The 23,261-nt window shown below is 41.4% G+C and overlaps 2 protein-coding genes and 1 long non-coding RNA gene across 5 annotated transcripts in view; 2 read left to right on the top strand and 1 right to left on the bottom strand.

The window, feature by feature from the left end:
* The window catches only part of LOC105675100 (cuticlin-3), a 132,625-nt gene extending 130,238 nt beyond the window's left edge, over positions 1-2,387 (top strand). For both annotated transcript variants that reach the window (XM_067355166.1, XM_067355165.1), the window contains one exon: positions 451-2,387. In XM_067355166.1, the coding sequence (XP_067211267.1) occupies positions 451-647 (197 nt within the window). In that variant the 3' untranslated portion in view covers positions 648-2,387. The remainder of the gene's footprint in view (positions 1-450) is intronic.
* The window catches only part of LOC105675102 (uncharacterized), a 123,977-nt gene that overhangs the window by 45,219 nt on the left and 55,497 nt on the right, over positions 1-23,261 (bottom strand). The window contains exon 4 of the long non-coding RNA XR_001101226.2: positions 6,400-6,550. This is a non-coding gene — a long non-coding RNA (uncharacterized lncRNA). The remainder of the gene's footprint in view (positions 1-6,399; positions 6,551-23,261) is intronic.
* The window catches only part of LOC105675098 (uncharacterized), a 60,672-nt gene continuing 47,427 nt past the window's right edge, over positions 10,017-23,261 (top strand). For both annotated transcript variants that reach the window (XM_067355167.1, XM_067355168.1), the window contains exon 1: positions 10,017-12,401. In XM_067355167.1, the coding sequence (XP_067211268.1) occupies positions 11,009-12,401 (1,393 nt within the window). In that variant the 5' untranslated portion in view covers positions 10,017-11,008. The remainder of the gene's footprint in view (positions 12,402-23,261) is intronic.

Raw genomic sequence — 23,261 nt, 5'->3', positions numbered from 1 at the left:
ATGATAATTTTGTTCAATGGAGAAGTTCCACTTTTCCGTCATATCTGCGCTATCAATCCAAAATGGCAAATTAAAACAAAATTCTTCAAGTCATAGTTTACATCGGAATATATATAAATTTTGATAAAATTTTGAAAAATTTTTTTGATAAAAATAAATATATAAATAGATTTTCTTTAGCAATTATAAAAAAATTATGTGATTATCTTATCGTTTAACAAATATTAAGAATAACTATTAGATTATTTAATATATTTAGATAGCCAAATCTTAACACAATGTTGGTAGATTGATAGCAAAGTTTGATCAATGATGGTAACTTAATTTTTTACTTTAATTAAATCTGTCAAATTTGTTGTCAATCTAACATCGCTAACATTTTGCTTATTTCTATTTTTTGAACAATATTATTATTATTACATTTTTCTGAATTTATAATTTTTTTTGTAGCACTTAGCGATTCTACGACTGACAGAGTGTGCTTGAGATCTACTGTGGCTAGCACAATAGTGGGACTCGGCTGTGGATTCTTCTGTATCATGGCCGGCACGATACTAGCCATGTGCTCGCGAATGCGACGACAAGCGCGAGAAAAATTACTGTCCGATAGCATAAGTTACATGACGCACAAAGGCCGAATCAACTAGAAGCAGAGCTATTGCGCGGAAGCCTGTTTCTCCTATCTTCATCTCTCGATTGATTCGCGATACCCTCGCATCTTCCGCGCGGAGCTGCCAAGATAATGCTCCGCTGATACAACAAGAACGTGTACTGTGTCGTTAAGATAGAAAACGGTCGATATAAATGACTGAAGTATTAATAAGTTGATAAATTAATTAGCGCTGATAAAATTATGATTAGGCAGTAATAAATTAATTTTTTTATGAACTGGCTAAATGCCAAATTTGTAAAATTTTAAAGAAGGGCTTTAGGTATTCGTTCTACTAACTTCTTAAGATAAGCGTGGGATTGACACAGTGCGAAGTGCCTTACATACTATGTTAGTCGTCGATAATTCAGGCTCCCGTGGATATAACATATCCCATCGGCCCTACGTGTGCGAATGCTTTTTTTTATATAAATAATATTCGCTGCTATATTCTCGCTTAATTTACTTATCGAAATGTTGATCGATACTCATTCGTCAAGTTATGTATATGTCGCGAGTGAGGTATTTGTAACGAGTTATCGCTCATTGATAAGTAGAGGTAGAAGTCGTCGATATTGCCACGATCTTGGTGCCGAATGTGCGATCAGTAAAATAAGATTTCAAACGTTACCGCATCGATCGGTAATTTAACACAATGTAATCGTAATCGATGTTTTTTTTTTTCTTTTCTTATTGCTTATTTCGATCTCGCAAGCGGCACATTATGAGATCAAAACGAACGTCAGCAACGACGTCAGTAACGACGCTTAATTGCCGCTGACTAGTACTTATATGTCTATCTGTGACATTATTGGCCATATTCAGGAACGTGGAAATTAATCGATTCACTTAACAATACGATTGACACGTATAAAATAATAGAGAATTAAAATAAAAATATATAGTTCATAAAAACATTATTTTATCAATATAAAGATGCTCATAAAAATTAATACGAGTATAATCTGCATAAAAAATATTCTGTCATTTTCTCATATATTAAATTAACATGTAATCAAGATATGTCATTGCTGAAAAACAAAACTGCTTTATGATTTTCACAAATTATTCACGTCATCGTACTTAATTGATACACATATTTAATTTCCAACCTTTGCGACGGAGAAATACGAAATTGAATTATCCGATTAATTAACAGTCCGTCCGAATCTCATCGTTCCTGAATGTTTGTGAATAATGCATCTAGCTAAATATCATTATATAACAAACGAAAATATACTTAGGTTTAAACTTATATATACGATAGTATGTTAAAAGTGCGAATCCTATAATACGAAGAAAAAGAAACGAACAGAAAAAATTACACGGAACATCACCGGGTGTACGGCCAGCGAGGATTAAATAATATTTTATGAGACCACCCCATGTGTAAATGGGGCGAGCCAAAGAAAAGTAGCTCAGTTCTCGTTTTAATATTTATTCCGAAATTCGCCGACCTCGCGCGATCTTTCGCTACCATGTGAAATATTAATTTCCCCTCCTGGTTGTTCCCCTCTACACTATTACACAATTTAATATTACAACATTTCCGTTTCATTGCTCTATATTGATTCCGATCCCTTGTGCCTCTCCCCTCCGTCTTTCGAGCGTCAAGCCGAGTATCAAGACTCAACTGCTCGATTAATTATCTGTAAATATAGTGTTGTAATGACTCATGATATTTATGATTAAGTGTATCAAGGTTTCCAATAAATCATAGAAGAAGATAGTGTTCTGAGACATGTCTTATCTGACGTTCGTATTTCATGTAAGTAAGTATCCTGTAGATAGGCTCTATATCTGTAAGATTATTTCTTTTAAGGTATTATCCTCTTTTTATAATGCTGACGATATTAACGAAAGTTCAAAGCGACCCTATTAATTTGCTGATCTTAATTTAAAGAATTTAATCTAAAATTGTATTGTTTCGATAAACAGCGGATTTGAGAAACAAGCAATAATCGTTTTAATCTTTTTAAATTCTTATCTTTTTCCAAGCAAAGTTTTGATTTAATTTATTATTATCTGATATTATCTAATTTTAATTATTTAGTCTAAACCGATTAAAATCAATACGCGTAAAGTTAGTCCCCCCAAATATTAGAAATTAAGTTATTTTACATGATTAATTGCACATTGTTTGCACATGGTTGCACTTCTTTTATTTTCGTTTGCACACTTCTAGTAAAAAAGTTATTAAATAAAAAATTTGGGGGGCCAATTTCACATTAGCCCCCCAATTTTTACAAAAATGGTTTTCAATCAACCTAATCGATAGATTTTTTTAAAATAACTTTTTTACTAGAAGTGTGCAAACGAAAATAAAAGAAGTGCAATAATGTGCAAACAATGTGCAATCGAATCATGTAAAATAACTTAATTATTTCTAATATTAGGGGCTAATTTCACGTGTATCTAAAATCATAAATTTATCATTTTATGTAATATATTTTTTCACGTATATGCGCTTACGATACGTGAACGTTCGCGAGGGAATCTAGAAACCAGCGTGACGAAAGCAGAAATCTACCTGGGGTCTGATCTTGAAAAATTCGAGATGTTGCGGGCCACAAATGGCCACGGAACGGAACAAATCGTGTTTCTCAAACAGCGCATTCGTCTTATGAAATGGATCCGACCAAAAACGCCAGTCAATCGACGCAAATGGGGCCCTTGATGAAAAGTGAAAACTTCACGCAATATCTCATCCGCAGAACGAACTGTGACCGTCATTTATCGTTCGATCCCTCGATAACGAAAACGCGCCAATCGTCGTATGACCGGTTCTCGATACTTATCCGACGAAAGAAGAACATTATTCGAAAATAGCTTCCGCTTTAATTATTTATAACAGAGTTGCAGTGATGAATAGTCGTACATTAACGAGTGAATTTAGGGCACTTATCGTACAAAATTGAAGACTCATGATATTGATTGATAAACAAGAAGGATATAAGTATCATTATAATATCTTCAAGATACAATGTAGATAGAAGACAACATCAGTACACGTTACGTCGTTAGATATAATATATAAATAACATATTTTATTATTATAATACTACCAATTATTAGCTATATTAATTAAAAATTGCTATTATAACGTATTTTGCGATGAAGATCCACATCTGACATTTATCAACTAAATCTCAAAGTTCCAAAGAATCCTAATCCTTTCCGAAAAATAGGCGGTACCACCTATGAACCTTATTGTGCAGCAAAAGGGCAATCAGCTGCAGTAACGAACTGTCTCGCCCGCCTACCATGCGGTAATTAATCAAGCCACAATAAATTAATTGCTGCTCCGGCAAGAATTAATTGCCATCCCGGCAATAATTACGGCTAACGCAGAAATAATTATCGTGCACCCTGGCAAAGCGTTGATCCTCGTCCAACGATAATCCGCTTGTAATTCGATACATACGTATATCGTATATCGCGATATATCGATCGTTCCCCGTGCGCGCGCTCTTGTAAATCCAATTTAATTTCAATAAAATAATCTTTCATGAATAAATCACTCCAACGCGATTTTTATAGCGACGCCCGGATAACATCAACTCTATGAAAAAAATGAAAATGTTCTAGCAAGCTATAAAAAATATTATAAATTCGTTATTATTGCAAATGCCATATAACAGGATAATGTTATCAATCTTGGTTTTATATAAGTATTTTATAGTTATTTTTATAAAGACTTTATATTCACCTTTAATAGAGATAAAAAGTACAAAATAATTATTTTGTATGCTGTCAGATTTGGTCTTTACGTAACTTGTAAAAGATTATATGCAATCGCAAACCGATGTCTTGGAACATGCATCGTTCGGCCGAAAAGACGCATATGCGAGCGAGAACGAGAAGAGAGGAGGAAGGCAGAAAACCCTAGAGACACATGGGACACGAGAGGGAGGAGAGGTAGAGAGAGAGAGAGAGAGAGAGAGAGAGAGAGAGAGAGAGAGAGGGCGGATATCAAAATGAAATCTCACAGGCTAATAAATACTCGGTTATCGCGAATAATCGAGTTATCGTGCGATACGGAGCCCAGAGGCGGAGTTTACCGGGCGCGGACCACCAATACACCCTCGAACTCACTCCGCACGTACGCCGTACACGACAGCCCGCATACGTATCCGCTTACTTAACGTGCCACCGTGTGTATCCCTACGTGAGCCCCGGCATCGTGCACTCGGTGTGTATATATACACCCAATAAAGTAGAGGTGTGGAGTGCCGAGATAGCGCCCGGCGGAAGTTACGTTCGGCTGCAATCGTTCTCCGGGCCACGTCGTACCCAGTTTCTCGTATTATCTTGAAACGAGATTCCGTTAAGAGACCGGTGATATATGGTCACACGGCTGTAAATTGACGCGCTTCCTCATTGAAATAAGGCGAAATGAAATCCGTGAAATAAAGCAGTTTTGACAATTCAGCGGTTTTTGCGTCAAGTGTTTTCTCACCGACAAAATAACTGATTTTGTAGATTTGATATAAAAAGTCATCAAATGTCACTAATTTTTTACGTGTAAAATAATTGCAGATATTATTCGTTTTATAAGATAGATAATTATTTCTTAAGAAAGTTGCTTTGCCACTTTTGACGCTCACAAACTGTTTTAAATCGAAATTTTATTATTGGTTGCACCAAATTTTAAATAATTTCATAGCGGCTTATATGACAATCCCATTTAAATTTAAGACTCTAACAAAAATGTCACAAGCCGTAAGCAATGTTCTATATCGTTATGTTTCATCTAAAAAAAAAAAAAAGATTCTACCTTTGCTAGACAATGCGATTGATTAAACGATATCGCCTCCAATCGAATCGTTTCGTTGACCATAGCTGTCCGTTTCTCATTGCAAGCTATAAATAAGATTGTCGGGCGCGTTCGCCAGACTGCAGAGGTACTCCACCGTCAGATAAGTCTGATAGATGCACCTCGGTGATTTCCTTCGCGAATATATAACTCGAGTCCTCTCGCGTGATCCCACGAAATTTAGCGCCCGCGGCGCGGTGCATTATTGCAATCCGGGGCAATTTGCAACACCGCCTTATTTAACTGCGAATGACGAATTCGTCGGGCGATTCTCCGGCAAGGAGAAGTTTCCTAATAATGAGCGACGTACATCCGAATCTGATAAAGTCTCCATTGTGAATTCCACCGTAATTTATCTTTGTACATGGTCCTGCGACGCGCGGCGCCGGCAATAATGTTCGTTATTGCAACACTGTGTATCTGCCTTATCAAATGACGGGCAATTTGTCCATCGCGGTTCTATCTAAATGTCCAATTAATAATAATTTAATTACATTATGCCGTTCCCTTCAGCTCAACTGTCAGGCGAGTCGAATTAATGAATTGCAAGATTTAATTCTCCGTAATTTATGTGCGAAGGGAAACTAATTAAGGAAGAATTCTATCTATAGATCTGCAAAGTCTGCTTCAATTAATTGCATAAGCAGCAAACCTTTCATAACTTAGTTATTTTTATGAACTTAATCACATTGTATCGAAGATAACGTGTTTCAGCCGAAAAAGTAACGATTTTTTGCCAATGTAACGAGCGCATAAGTTTTTTCCATGTATCATTCATTCTTAACAAAGGCAGTTATAATCTTTCCAAGCATAAATAGTGCGTAGCACACGCTTTGTAGTGTATTTTAGTCATCACATAGAAAAATATATTGCAAACTACAATAGAAAACCAAAATGTAACAGTTTAAAACAATCGATAGAATAGTACCCTTACCTTATGGCAGGTCGCTTATCAGACTCAAATTGGCGTCTTCTTTGCCATGCTAATGCCGACTAGCTTGATACTCGAAAAATCGATACGTACGCACAGTACAGGGACGCAGTCTTTCGCTGAAACAGCTCCGAGTTTTTCGGGTACGCTTCAACTGAAAAAATATAACAAATAAAAATGTTAAAGTAAATATCGACAATCTTATTTCTTACAAAAATTTGAGAGCAAAATAAAATTCAACAAATTAAAGATATTCGCTGTTTGCTTTGTTAAAGCTGCCGATTATTTGAGCTATTGATTGCAGACATTAAGAATATAATAAATAAATTTAGTATAGATTAGATGTAAATCAAAATAAATAAAATATTATGCGACGCTCCACACATGGCAGCGTCGTTTTTATATAATATTTACAATCCTGTATATCATAGAAGAAATTTTCATTTGCTGTATATTACACACTTCACACGGATGCATCGTAAATCATGTTAAGAAGAGTTTCCCAGCTTCAATTAATATGCATCACTAATTTCGTGCAGTATTAAATTATTGTATCATTAAGCGAATCCGTATATACACGAAACGCTAATAACACGCTTGCCGTAATTACAATAAAATCAGGCATTGAGATAAAAATCAGCAGCGCGAAAGTAGTCAACTCGGGTGTTAGGACGTAAATTATGCAAATTGATCTACTAGTGGAGGATGTGCCTACATGTTACGCGACGCTGACTGCATCATTGCAAAGAATAAGTATCATTTGTTATAAATAATAGGATATAAAAAATCCACTTCGGCGATTAATGTATTTCAGTAACATGAAACGACTTTAAAGCTATCATCTTTATCGTAAACACGAATTAACGAGTTAAGATAAAATTTTATATTATAATTCTATTCATGGATTATTACAATATTTACGGGATAATGAATATTTAAACTCGCGATCAAGACGCGACTATTAATTTTTTATCACTGCATTATGGATTTATTTTCGTTCTTTTAACACAAATTGATTGAGCACATGTATAGAAAATTAAAAACAACATATAACAAGTTCATATTGTAAGACCATTATTTTGAAAAATTTGAAATAAAAATTAATAGTACTTAATTTAATAAGATAATAATAGTAATCGGAGCAAAAAACAAAAACTTGTGAAGATCCCAGTATGAATTCGTACACGGTGCATTCGCCTCTGAAAAGGATGCCTCGTTCCATGAGAGCAAGCTGCATCCGCTCGAATAAGAGTAGCCGCTTACGAATTAGCAAGCGCAGCAAGTCCGCTAACTTACAGGGTGTACCTAAGCGAAGGCCTTAGGGATACTAACGAGCGCGTGGACGCTCGTTAAGGCGGGAATGCAGGGTAGCTCGCGTTAACGAAATTTACGAAGCCGGCCGCCAGTAACGAGTACGAGGCTGCAGTACATGTTGCAAGCGGGGATAACGTCGAGACTCCTTAATCCGATCGTGGCTGCTAACCGGCGTCTTTTTTCTCGCTATTACATGCACTGTACGCCCCCCGATGAAACTACCACGTACGCATTATTTTTTTCTACCGCGTTTTAATATCCTTTTTCGTCAATTTTATCTGCGTGCTCTTGGCCTTCGCTCAACGCTACGTGTGTATTTCAAGCACTACAACGGAAAAAATGAAATATTACCGCTAAAGATGTAGTGTGGAAAATATGTGCAAACTTGCGTATCGTACACGCGAGTTACGTTTCACGATCATTTGTGTAAAATATTGCATCGCGAGGAAAGATTTATTTGGAACATTAAGTGAGAAAAGCAAAGCAAAGCAAACACCCCTCATTTCGTGACGAGGATAATTGCAATTTCATTCTGGCAACTAACGCGAACGGCGTAATATACCGGGAATAAATAATTGGTCGGGCAGAATTTATAAACTTCGCTCAGGCCTCGCTTCTCGTTCGCTTCTCGGTAAATGTCGGATTCGCGTTCAGGTTTACGAGGTGTTGACGCACTACTAACAATATGTCATTATGGTGTGGTCTCTTTGACGATCGAGTGTACGTCAGATTTCGCGGTAAATTTCTATTTGAGCGTTATTCGAAAAGTGCACGCACACACTGAATTGTAAAGCCGCAAACAACGAGGCTCCTGGGTTAGAGTAATTGTAAACTTCCTGAAAGATAAAAAATCTAGCAAAATTCGAAAAAAAGATGAATTCCTGGAAACGCGTCTGCGGGTAGCAACTGCATTTCATTGCCATCGATTTCAATAGGATTCTCATTCAAACTGGCTTTAACCGCTGATACTTCACCGCACATACGAATACTCGACAAAAATGTCCTGATTACAGGATGACAGGACTATTCTTCTGACGTACACGAACTCTGCATCAAATTGGAGTTTACAAGCTGATGGCTTTTTACTCTCGGTACATCCTTATCCGCACGCAGATCGATCTATAATGAGCTTTAACGATCGCCTCGGGATCATGTTGACGCGCGCCCGAGCTCCTTGCTGGCCGAGCGAAAAATGAATACATGATTCACGAGCCGCGTGCACGCTATCCCTTCGAAGGAGAGAAAAAGCATCGCGGAGAATCGATAGTCGAGTAATTCCATCGTCGCTGATGATTCGCGGTCTTTATCTGCTTTGCCTTCCATGTCACGCGAGTTGCTCTCTTAACTTCTCCCTCTCCATAATTACGAGAGCAAGACAGTTTCATTATAGACACGTTCAAATCCAAGCCTGTGATTTTGCATGATTTATTGCTTCGGTATCGTCCCGCGTAAAACTCAATTTCTAACAAGCGTATCTTTCATCTCACATTGATAAATACGCGAAAAATTAAGAAGCAAAAGATAGCGCGCGCGGGAGCGCAAAAGTATAAATGTAGAGAAAGGGAGCTAATAAAGCCGGAGCAAATCCAGCAGAGCTGAAAATGTGAATGCTCACGTAACTAAACAAGATGAATGCAACGAGATCATCTGAATTATTAGAGGCTAAGCGTTGAATCGCACATGAACAGATAGAGGAATCAGAGAAAGAGCACGCGAGGCATAGACGGCGAAACAGACGGAACGAAGAAAATAACGAGAGAGAAACGACCTGAACACGGGACGGTGGGGGTGAAAGCGACAGGAACAGACACCGGCGAAACGAAATAAGCCGACGAGAAGGACGGAGTGGCATAGGCTGCGAGCTGGATCACCTATGGGCAGATACACGGCACTCGGAAGAAGCACGGAGTGCGCGCCGAGACGGAATAAAGTCCGCGCGAAAGAGAGGGAGACGGCTGCAGGCCGCCCCGACAAGGCCCTACACCCAGCCGACACCGGTGGGGAAACGATCGGTGAGAGCGAGACGAGAACGATGAATAAGGATAGTCTTCGGATAATGCGCGAGGAAGGGTGATGCGTCGAGTACGGCTCGAAGTGGGACGTGGCGATCGCCTATGAGAGGCCGCCTCGGCGGAGTGGGGCTCGGCAGGGGCGTCTCGACGCGGCGAGTTTGCAAGATGTCGAGCGGCTACGTCCCTCACCTGCATCCTCACCCCATCGGGGTCACCTCAGAGGCGTGCACGCGCGTAGATCTACGCCCCGAAACGCCCATCGGCTGGCCCTCCCGCCGCTTCCTCGCCGCAGACGTTCCGCGGCAACCAACTGGACAACCAGGCCCGGTCCGGTTCCACGGCGTCGCACTACGGCTCCGTCAAAACCCGCGTCTACCAGCGCCGCGGAGGACCTCCACGTTTTCGTCGGCGCGACATCCACTCTTCACGTTCTTATCTTCTTCGTCGCAGTCGTTATTTCTGTTCTGCCTCGTGGACCAGCTTGACACGGTATTGGAGACGCGTCCGGGTGTACCGCTGTCGCGTGGGGGACGTCAGTGATCCTTGCTTGGCTTTCAAGATACATCCAATCGGTCGAGGATCCAGAAATATGTGAGAGTGCGTTGTGTTATGATAGCATAACGAAGACAACGAAAGGATATGCTTCAAGAACGACCACACGCTTGATTGAAATCCAGGAGTTTCAATTGAAGATTATTCATTCCACAGATGAGTATCAAATCTGTTCTGAGATAGTTTGTGCTGCAACATCATCGGAAACCTCGCACAAGCACACTAAAGATGAACTGAACGAAGGAGAAACAAACTAAGGATAAACATGGAACGGAGTATAAATATTGCTCGCAAACAGCCTGCATCACCTGTCCGTCGGAAAGAAGCAAAGTGAAATTCGATTTAACCGGGTGGCAAAACTCGCGAGAAGTCGAGTTACCGTCGGAAGTGTGAAACGGCAAAGAAAATTCATAGGGCAAAAGGGACATCTTGATCGTCGCATTATGATCTTAATTGATTAATTATGTATGTTAAAAAAAATCGTGAAACTCGAATAAACAGTGACTGAGACACGAATTAAAAATGACGTCGTTCGTCAGTGTTGCACGGAGCATTTCTGTAAAATAAACAATTTAAAATGACATTAAATGCCGAAGAAAGATTATTGTTGATTTGAAGAAGTGCACTGGGGGAGAAGAAGCATCATGAAAACGCGGTCTACAAAAGTTCCATTGTGATCGGTTGAAGAAAACTGACTTTGACACTGTGAGAGGTGGGTGTTTTCCCAGAAGAAGATGTCGAGTACATCTCCGGAAGCAACAATGGGTCTGGACTCGTCGGAACCGGAGACCAGATCGAACCACCTGATCCCGCGGCTGGATCAGGATGCGGAAGACGCGGAGAAACGAGATCAGGCGCGAGGGACGGAATGCGGCAACGCGGACAGCGACTGCGAGAGCGACACGAGCGAGGTGTTGAGCGTGGGTAGTGAGCCTACGCCGACGAGCATGGTCGGGGTGCGCGTATGCGGCTCAGTAAGATACGACCAGGAGTCCGCGAGCAGTCGAGGCGAATTCCGCGACGAGGAGAACACAAGGACGTCGGCAACACCGTCGCCGTCCAGTTCCGCCAGCTGCAACGAGCTGTATTATCAACGTACGTCCGGTAATCACATTCCGGCGCCGAGTCCGCCGGGCTACAGCCAACCACCATCGTCGCCCACGGCGTCTTCCGTCAGGTCTCCGGCTTCCTCTTCGGCCACCGCTTCGTCCCCGGGTCGGCCGGATGCCGTCCAAGAGGCTATCATACCCAGGTATCAGTCTGGTCACCAGCAACATCTCATACCTCGATATTCCTCGAGAGAGCCGGAGATTCCTGACTATCCGGCGCGAGTTCAGCACGGCTTGGGCCACGAAATCGTCTATCCCACTGTAGAGAGGCTACACCGCACGCCTATAAGCGTCCCTCTGGTAACGAGACTCTCGTTGTCCCCGCCGTCGGCTATGACGGTCACCGGGCTCCAGGCGACGACGCCCGTTCTCCACCCCGCTGCCTGTAGAGACCCACGCGAGGCTACCTCGTTGATGCCGCATCACAGCCAGCATCTGCATCACGCGAACGCTCACACGCATCTTCACCAGGCCTCGCAGGTGCAGCACGTGCCGGCGAATTCGGTGCACCAGCATCGGCTCTCGGTCAACAAGCTGCTGCAACGCGATCCAGCAAGTCCGGCGTCGCCCGGCGCCAGAGAAGAAAACGGACGTACCCTGCCGACCACCGCGAACGGCGTGCAGAACAGCATTAGCACCAGCAACAATGGCAATCACCACAACAATCACAACAACAATAACAATCTTCAGCATCAGGCGGGTCTAAAGTTCAGTATAGACAATATTCTGAAGGCGGATTTCGGCCGACGAATCACGGATCCTATCTCCCTGAAGAAATCGCGGCCGAAAAAGGCGGCCTCGAGACCGATCGATCTGACGAAGGACTTTCTCGAGTCGTCCTCCGACACGTCCGAGAGGAGCAGCTCGGAAACAACGACGACGACGAACGCCTCCCCCACCAGCGTTTCCACCGGAAACTCAGCGTCGAACTCGACTGGAACGACCGGGACCGATCCTGGAAAGATGTTATGGCCAGCGTGGGTCTACTGCACCAGATACTCGGACAGGCCTTCTTCGGGTAAGTTATCAAGTTTATTACTTAACGTAGCAATAATTCATCGCGTAATATTTGAGCGAGAGTTATTTAAACAAGTTATTTATCACAAGATGTTCTGTAATCGATGGAATCTTTAATAATCGCCCACGTAAGACATCGCGACGATGAAACATGGATTTATCACGGCAGAAACGATGATTAATTCATTGCTGAAATACAACAGAGGCGCATTATCGGCTCGTAAAAATTCCGTACATTTTCTATAGATATTCTGAGAATGTAACGCGAATGTAAAAACCGGCAAGACGCATAATAGCGTGATTAATCAAAATTTATTTCCAAAATGCAAATATTTAAATGCTATATCGAATGATTGTTTATCTACGTTTTATAAACGCGCTTTCATGAAATGTAGTTTGATATCCGAAGAATGATTACGGAATGTTTTTAAATTACAAAACAAGTTCTACGCATTCATTGTTGGAGCGGGATTGCTCAATACACTCGCGGATAGAACCTCTCATTAGGAGCGTATAATGCCTTTAAATGCCGAATGTATAAATTTCTTAGTCACAGAGGAAATATTTAGCAGCGCGAGAAAATGTTTCTCGCCATTGTGCGAGAGAATGTTTGTTAAACGACTTGCAATTTACTACTGTCACGATTGGAGTGTAATACACACGCAAATCGATTGCCATGTTTTTTTAAATAATAATTAATTAGTGAACCGTGTAACGGAGACACACGTTGCAACACTTGTGTGCTTTGGTAGGCAAAACGCAGTGCAACTGTATAAATATATAAATGTGTTTGGAAGCGCGAGAGGTTAATCTCGTAATTCATAGCGAAACGGTTTCTCGGCGTTGTACACACTGTAGCTTATCCTTGCGAAAATGTAACAAATGATTTAAGATCTTATCGGGTTTCATAATTTAAGCAATATATAACGCGCACTTATCAGCAAAATATAATTTATCACCAGACGATTTAAGAGCACACAATCATGGAAGACGGGAACAAATAATTCGATCGCTCGTGTGCGCCAAGCTTATTTTTAACGAATCGCAATGTATTACAGCACTCCTTACGCTATTGACTGGACGGTTAATTATCATCTGCTCCGCGAAAGAAGTATGCCGGTATTATTGCCGCGTTTTTGTAGCTTCGCGCAGATAGATGGTCCTTTCAAGTGACACAGGAAAACGTGTAATTACTTTACTTCCCGGCCGAGTGCCAGCTTGATGAATGATAGAAAACGTTTCTTCGTGTCATTCATATCTGATATACGCTTATTGTCAGGAAACAATAGTTAAGCAGTCGGAGAAATAGCCGCTCTCTGCCTCATAAATCAAGTACAGCCATTTCTCACTTGGTACACCGAGTAACAATTTTCTAGGCGGATCCAAGACGCGTGTTATTGTGCAAAAATTCGATCGATAAATTTATATAATTGAAATGCATTTATTATCGCGCGCAACGCGCTTCTATAAATTTTGTTTTATATTCCAAAGAGCGTAACAATTTACATCTCATTTTAAATTATAAATTAATTTGTATTTATACATTTACATGTTATTAAAATATTAAAATTTTACGATAACGTACGTTTTCATATTCCGTCATTGATACGCTCGATATGATAACATCTTTTTAAGTGCTGTAAACTACTCGCTTTATTATGGCATCTCTCTTCAAACCGCGCAAACCTCATAATTGTAATGTATCGCCGTTATGTCAGGACCGTTCATTACACCAAACAGCGTGACGAATAGATAAATACTTGCCAGAAGAGATATTACTGGATCACCTATCCCCTATTATGTCTTTACAACGCGTAATTCCGCGACTGGATAGATAAGAAGCGAACAGTTAAAACGACGACTATAAAATCTAATTACCGTAATTGCGCTGCTCTCGCGTGGCGAGTTCATCGATGCCACGGTCAATGTATTCACGCGCGTATTCTTTTCGCGCGTCGCGTGCGTTAATATCCGGCGAACGGACGCGATGCAGTCGCGACAAGTCGCCAGCGGTCTCTGACTGTATATCCGTATTGACGGACGTCGGGAAAAATAGGGGTAAACGAATCTAATCGGTGACGTACAACTACGTCGCACGCACTTTACGAGACTTTCACACTCGCAGTAATTGGACACGGTTGAAGCGAAGTTCCTCTCCCATTATTGGCTACTTATCGACGACTGTGAGTACAGTGCACAGTATTTTCTTATTACGAATCGTAAACACTTCATTGCGGTTTCACGTAGAGTGTACTAATATGCCGGATAAATATTGAACATATTTTTTCATGACAAATTCGAAATTGTGACGCGAGTCGCAAAATTTTCGCTATTCAATCAGCTTTTTATATAAAAAAAATAACAGAAAATGATTGCAAATTAATTGATTACATTGTTCAGTCGAATATTATTAGTAGCTGCAACCCAGATAAAAGCAGAGACAACCGTGTTGCAAGTGCGCGTTACAATTCTAGAGCGAATCGTATCGCGTAATCGTAACGTGGGAAAGTGTGCGACGGCGATCGATCAAACGCCGCGTTTATGCTTATCGTTTGCTTCATCAATACGGAAAGGGAACGCGGCCCGTGACAATAAAATCGCGCTTCGGAATATTGCATAATTAAATCCATAGTACGGCGAACGGCCATTGCGATCTCGACCGGATGCCGACTGATACATTTACATCGGCGCTTTCGAGCCGCAGCGTGAGCGCGAGGTGCAATAAAACCGCCGGTATCGCGCGCTAAAATCCATTTACGGAAAGTTATGGCTAATTAGTTTCCTCGGCCGGGGTATGTACGGGCGATTTCCCGTTAACGAGGTTCGAATTGGTGCCACAGGACACCGTCAAGAAAGGACAGTGGCGAGTCCGTGTACTTCACCAGCGCGCGTATCACAATGGAATAAAATTGAAAAAAAAATCGACAAGAAAATCTACACTGGTATTTTACTATCAGACGTGTTAAACTCATTGTGTTGAACGTGTGCTGTGAACAGCAATGGCGATCAAAGTATTTCCGCGCAATTAATCGGACAAACGCGCCAATTTAGCGATGTATTTGACTGTATTCGAAACTTGAAACGGCGAATCAAATCGATTATTCCGTTCAAAAGGAGATCGCGTGGTCGCGTTTGAGAAATAATTCTGCCTCGAAAAAGAACGAGAGCGATTCAGTATTGTCCGCCATTATTAATCGGATAGGATCGGTACGGTATTGCATAATTAAAGGAGCGATTGGGCTGGATAAAAAGCGGCGCGCATTACACGGTGATGTATCAAGCCTTAACGAAATGTTTGCGGCGAAATAAAGAGGCATTAATTCGCGGACCTGATTATCGTGGCTTCGTCTATCTCTCTCTCTCTCTCTCTCTCTCTCTCTCTCTCTCTCTCTCTCTCTCTCTCTCTGTCTCTTTCTTTTTCCTCATGGCCGATCGATCGAACGAGAGGACCGATATACGTATGTACAATTGGCATACGTATAGCGCCGAGCGCGCGCTTGTTCCGTATCGGGCGGTCTCGCGGGATCCATCGATCTTATTAGGGTTAAATCGAAGGTGCCTCTCGTTCTCCGCGGCTGAGCACGATAACAAACCCAGACTAAAACCACACACCGGCCGCGTGCAGTGGCCCTGGAAGCGGTTGCAAAACCTATGAATGGCTTCCGTCGTTCCAGATATCGCAAAGTGTATTTTCAGATTGGACAGCGTTGTTTCGTACCTGCTCATCGCGTGTAACACACGGCACTGTTAAGCATTGTTACCTACTTGCACGTCTCGCATCGCGCATTGTATCCAATCAACGCTCGATGTGCAAACGGGTCGAAAATCCGCATATTATACGAGAGGATAGCTTATTTCGAGAAATATGGATCGATACATTCATCGTTTCTTTCGCAAGGTTCGACTATGCTCATCAATGTTTTACATTTAATCAAAGTTGATAAGCAGTTTATACGTTCGTAATTTCCCGTTTAAAAATGATCATAAAGCGGAAGAAATGTATCTTTATCACTGCAAAACGAAGAGAGTTATGGCTGTGCCGACACTATCATTATATCTACATCGAGATAATCGTCTGTCAATTTCGCGTCTGCTAATTACGTAACAACCGCGGGGCAGCTTCCGTTTCAGCAGCGAAAAAGCGAAGGTATCAGAGACGAGACTCACGTGCGTTTCAGGACGTTTCATCATCACCGAATGAAATCCCGTCTAACGACCTATTAATGACGCCAGTAATTATCATTCTTGTTCGCGACATTATCATTTGCGGTCCATCGCGCACACGAGCATAGAAAATTAGATCCTGGCTGGAAGAAGCAGATGATAGGAAATGCATGTCGTCGTTCCTCAGCGTATTTAAAACCGTCGTTTAACACGCGACTTACGGGAGGTTTCTTGTTCGAAATTCTGTCGACTAGTACAAAGTCGCTCGTAATGAAGTGATGAGCATGTAATGTTGCGTATAATTAATGACAGCTTTGGAAACTTTGTGCATTGATCAATCTTGAGAAGGATATTATAATTAGACATCCAATGAACGGAAGATGCGTTCACAAATTATTCATAATTATCGTCATACAAAATGTACATGATTTTCACACCTAATTAAAAAATATAAAAATCCGCTAATCCTCCAAAATAAATTTCAAATTTTCCTTTTTCAGAAACGCGCACGTTGAAGAGTTGAAATAGTTTTATATAATCATTTTAATGCAAAAGAATTATTGACGTAAAATGTTGATTTGCGTTGTTCAAAACTTACAGCTCTTTTGACAATTTCTCTTTTTAGTTTACTCGACATTCTATCGCGTGTCGCTGTCTCGTTTTGTCGTGTTCACGTATCGTAGTCTCGTGTTACGCGTTGTCACTATGGTATTAATTAATAGCTGAGTCAATATCAATCAGTTATCTCGCGATATCGTTGTGGCAGGGAATCTTCCCAATGCGCCAGTTAGTATATGTATACCGCGCGATTAGCACAGGCCGTGCAGACGGTGGATGGCACCGCGGGGGATCCATTTGCTGGCCGCGGGAATGCCTCCCCTTGCCATTCAAATATCCACTGACTTATGGGCGTAACTTGGCACGAAGCGGGCTTTTACACGGTCGGCGCGGAGATAAGCGCCTTCCTCGCTCGTCCGCATCCTACCATTCCCGTTCGCTGATCAGAGATCAAATATGATTTTCCTTTCGTATAAAATACATGCGAATTTAGTGAGCCGATTTGCCAAAAACGATAAAAATATTAGTTTTAAATGTAAGGGAGTCAATGAAAAACAATTGTAATATGTTTACTTAACCTCTCGTAAGCTGACACATTTGTTTGTATTAATGTGACTACTTGTATAGTTTAGTAAAAAGAGTGAATATTTTTAATGCATCGCTAATATTTACCGCAGTTCAAAATAACTCGCGACAGTAATAATATTTGTTATAAACAACCTTTCATGAATTTCGAAGCATTTGATTACCGTAATCACGTCGATGGTCTCGGTAATATATTAGCGGTTAATAAGTAATTAAAAGATATCGATAGGAGGATGATGAGCGTGCGATACTGCGCGACGCGATAACGATGCCAGCTAATGCATTATCGAGAATGCTGTTTCAATGGAAAGGTCGCAAGGAAACGTTGCGAGCGTGTCTTCAATTAGAAATTGTTTACGTCAGGTGGATAGTGTGTAGCCGCGCTATACCGGGATAATCTCTGGCGGTTAATAAGCGAAGGAAAGAACGTACATCGAGTTCGCTAATGAGCCTCTGGATTGACGGACAGGCGGTCCGTAGGTGTAATGCGAGGCACACGCGGTCGATTACGCGTTTAGAAATTGAGTTCGCCGTTAATCGCTATCTAGGGAGATATAAAGAATCTATCAGTGAAAGGAAATTGCAGCTCGGATCGGCGAAACATATACTCAAATATCATCGCTGAATCTGTGTTGGTCGCAATAAAATAAATTGTTATCGAAATTACATTTTTTAAATATTCTCATTAAAAATGAAATGTTTAATTCTAATATTAAAACATTTATAGCTGTTCCGACTTGTATTTTTTAATTTTAAAACACTATATTTTTAATCCATTTTATATACTTTAATTTTTACAGTGAAAAATCAATTAATTTTATCCACAAGGATTAATTGTTTTGAATTTATAGAAATTTTTTGCATGCGTAGTGCATTGAGATACAAAAATTTTTATTAGAACGCGAGTCGTTCAGTCTGTACATTCGTTGCTCCGTTATCGAAAAATGTACGAGCAATTCTTTTCGGTCGACTTTCTTGTCTTATCGGTCACGTCGTGTCGCTCATCGTCGACAAGATTTACACGCGTAGCAATAACACTACGCGAGCGTAGGTGTCTCGCAGGAGGAAGCTGTTTGTTGTACGCCTTTATAAACGGAAATTACCCGCGCCTCATGACACCAATCACGAATTCTTATAACCGTTTTATACTCGTAGGACCCCCGTGCGTGACACATGCAGTAAATTCGTGGAAGCTCTATTTGAGAATGGTTCGTTCAGAGAATCGTGCTCAATGATTGCCGTTACTTACAACCGGGACATTACGCCGCGCGGCTTACTCGCGGAACAAATTTAATCCACATATCGCTTTCGTACACCGTTAATGATTACTATCGGATTTTGTATTTGTTAATCTCGACAACCTACACGGAACAGAGATTGTGCAAAATTATTTTCATACTTTCTCCATCGTAAGGGAACTTATTGTACTAACCACGTACAAAACCCTTCAATTGGAACTTCAAATGATAAAATAAATCTCCGCTTGTTATTTGATTTTTCAAAATATACCTAGAGTCTTGAAGACAGTAGTGTTTCCTTTCTTTCGTGAACACACTTGGTAGATTGTGCCTTCTGGAGGACATCAATCATTTCTCTCCGGTCTCTCGAACACATCGAAACGGCCGTGAATGCACACTGAAATAACGGACGCGCTTTAAATGGCCGTTGTCGTCAACAACGACAGCACAAATTCACGCTTGATACTCAACAATAGTGTGATGGTGTCGATTGGCCCGTAGAAAAGTTATTAATTCGAAAAGTTCGCTTTCTAAAACCGTCTTCAAAAGAGCCCGATCAGTCCTATGCACGATCCTCGCCTAATACTCAGGTAACCTTTACAGAAACGGCATTGGCGGTTTTCGTAGCCGTTCGAACACGTCAATCTTTTCTCGGCAAATAATTCACGAGAAGAGAAAGTGCTTAGAACACGAAAGTGGACCTGTCGTCGCTCCGAGACTACGACATAATGATCGCGTCTTTACCTGCTTACCTTGTACCTGGGCGCAGCTAATTCATACAGTCACGTAAGTCCCGAATATGTCACAACGACTTATATTATAATACGCTTACACCGGGCAGTAATGGATTTACACGTTCGCTCATTTGCGCACATTGTACAAAATTGTCCATTTAGCGGCGTGTAAATCAATTTTAGCAGCTGTACGTTAAATCGTTTATTATGAGCCGCGAGAAACTTGGTCGGGCACAGCTAGTCGCCGAATAAGAGCGATACATTGATACATATATTCTATAAATTGTATATATAAATTTTCTTATTTTTTCCAATTTTTTTCAAACTTTCATGAATTAAATAAATATTATTTTTTTAAAGTTTCTTTTAACTTATTTTAATTTAATCCAATTATTAACTATAATTCTGCTTTACCGCACACTCGCGTAAAATATATACAGAAATAATGACGATACAAAGCAACGTTTCTAGCGCTCTTGAAGCTAATGTTGATCGTCTTACGCAGTCGAGCACGGAAAGGGTTGACCATTTAGAGCGCGTCAATCACGTCGCGGCCCCCCTTGCAGAAACGACCCACGACACGAGGAAGCGCTCGGGCGCACAAATGCGGGCCGGAAGTGGGTCCTGTCGTCGACAACAACGACATGATGAACGCGTCTTCGCCTCCGCCGCGGAACGTACGCGTACTCTCGCTCGCGGGGTTCGGGGGAGGCTGTGGGTGTATTGTGCAGTCCCGTTGTGTCGGGAAGAGGGGACTTACACGCGTACGTGGGTGGGCCGCCGCCGTTCTCGCATCACGGATTCTTTGAGCACGCGGTATTCCCGTGGGGCGCCGTCGCGACACGTGGCACCGTTGAGAGATTCGGTAAATTATTAGCGAGCAGAAAAGCCGCGGCTTTCTCTCTTGGCGCCCGTCTTTCGCCTTGTCGCCTCTTTCTTTTCGCACGTGACAACTATATCAAGGAACTACACGTTTCTCTCGTTTGACACGCTTCGACAGAGACTGACGATTGCTGTGTATTTATAAATGACCGGATAAGTGGATCACTCGACAACATGCTCGTGACACCCGTTGTCTCTGGCAAGATAATCGGATTTGTTTACGCCCACCTAAAATAGATAGCTACACGAAACCGGTGTAACACGTCGACGTTTATGTTAGGCTAATTATATGCCAAAGTAAAATGTTAAGCGTACAATAGTAAGTACAAGACGGTCTCGATTTTATCATCGATAACATCGAAACAAACAGTTTTAATTTTCCATGAAACAGCCTCCCGAAAAATTGTGTAATATATGCAAAGTTAATGTATTTCAGTATAAAAAACCCGGCATGTAATACATAAATTCTTAAAATGATGACTTTAAGGATTATAAGATAGCGGAAAGAGCGGCCGGGTATTCGGGAACACACTGTTCTTAATTAAACTTATCATACGAACTGCCATTCGCTCCGGGGATATCTATATTTCGTCCATCGATAATGCGATAAAAAAGACCGCGGTAGTGGTAATGGATGACATCATTACGACGAAAGGTAGAATATTTATGGAAGGCAGAGGGGCAACCGGTCGGGCGACTTCGTGGAAGACGAGCGAAGTCAAAAAATGCCGGATTGCGTCGCAATCGTCGTACGATCGGTCGTTTCATTTGCGTGTGCTACGAAGTGTTGCATGTTTCATTGTTAACGAGATTGAGGAAATTATTATTAGTAAAAGCAGATAAAACTCATGCTTTTTGACTTTACTTTCGCACGCGAGCGAAACAACGACGACGATCTAGAAAAATAGGTATTTCGCGCAACAACGGTTTTCTCATTAATGAATAAGCGCGGATACAATCGTACCGTGAAAATTAAAGGTCAAACTCTTCAATTATCGCGACGTGCAATAAAAATTCTCTTGCTTCTTAATGTCTCCCATTCGTACTGTTTACATGAGTGATATTTACTCGTAGCGTGACCAATTGCCTTTCAGCTCTTGTTCCAGTCATATCACATGGTACGTGTACGTACTTTGTAGATAATATGCTAAGGATTACAAGTCCTCGGTGTGCAACCTAAACTACGACGTATGACACACATGACATTTCGCACACTACACATGTGGTTAACCGACAGGCAGGTGCAGTTTGCAAGAGCCGCATTTTCGATTCCTAGAAAGTATTAAATTACAAAGCTGAAAATTCATATTAATCCGACAAGTTACGGTTTTTGTCTTTCATTTCTGAGGAAAGTTTTAACAAACTTAATTTTGTAACTTCAAGATGGATTACACTAACAGCGATAGACAACTCGTGCCTGTGGCGATGAAATTTTTTCAGCTTTGCGTTTCTGCGAACAGATGCTCGACCGTACAGGAAGGAATAGTTAGTTCGAGTAGCTGGAATTTGAGCAACGTCCCGCGCGGCGCGCAGGAACACTTCCTTTCGTCAATTATCAAAGGCATACCATCGCGCGAAATTGCAGCCGGACTGCGAAAAACTCGGCGGTGCAAGAAGCGTCGCTTGCGTCATCGACACCGAAGCTATGCGTATTTCACGTGTCGCTGACAGCGGCGACAAGATCGGCGCGCACAATGACGGATGACGTACTACTGCGAAACGAAAAGGATGGAAACCTTAATCGAGAGGAAAGTCGTAACCGGTCGGGCGAGTTTCGCGGAAGGCGAAACAAAAAGCCGCTGGTAAGATCAAAAATATCCGATCGGGGTGATCACGCGCGATCGTTAAGCCGGTAGTCAGGTGGAAATTTGTTGCTCGAGTATCACGCAACGATACATAAGTGTACTGTACGCATACTTATCCGCGCGCGCGCGCGCACGCGTTCCTTCATACGTGTGCGATGTACGTGTGTTCGAGAAGACACGACGGGCCCACCCACACTATCGGGCCCGAAAAACCGGCCGCTGTTCCTTCCGTACGGCTATAATTTATCCCGGAGTGACTGACTGGTCGTTAGAGTGAGGGAGAGATAACATGGGAGAGAGAGAGAGAGAGAGAGAGAGAGAGAGGGAAGAGAGGAGAGAGAAGAGAGAGAAGAAATCGTGAATGTATACTCTTGCATATATATGTGATCGACCCTTCCGTCGCCTGAGCGATTAGAATGGCATTCTCTTGCGTTTCTTTGTGGATCGACGTAGATCTCGAGGATCTTGCTTACGTTGTTAGCGAGGCACCATTGCGTCATTTTGCTCCACCAGCATCGACATGTTTTGCACGTATGGCGATAGAATGGATCTTCCTTTGGTACATTTTACAGCGAGTTGAAAGAAATGCGTTTTAAAACTTTGCTAACTCCGTTAGATATTTATATCTCAAGAAATAAGTATTTTGACATAAATATTGCGCGCATTTATATATGACTTTATAGATTAATTATTAATCTCTAAATGTAAATTGATTGTTTTCAGAAAATTAATTGAATAATATAATAAAATAAAATTGTCTTGAATAATGTACGTACATATGTTTGCAATAGGAAATTTTTTTTTTATTTATGAATGAGGAATAATAGACAGATGATACCGTATACATACAACGTTGACGTGTATCCGCTTTCATAAATTGAAATGTTAATAATAT

Source organism: Linepithema humile, chromosome 5, assembly GCF_040581485.1.
Source record: "Linepithema humile isolate Giens D197 chromosome 5, Lhum_UNIL_v1.0, whole genome shotgun sequence".
Taxonomy (NCBI): Eukaryota; Metazoa; Arthropoda; class Insecta; order Hymenoptera; family Formicidae; genus Linepithema; species Linepithema humile.
The sequence above is the reverse complement of the archived record's forward strand: the minus strand, read 5'-3'. Positions and strand labels throughout refer to the sequence as shown.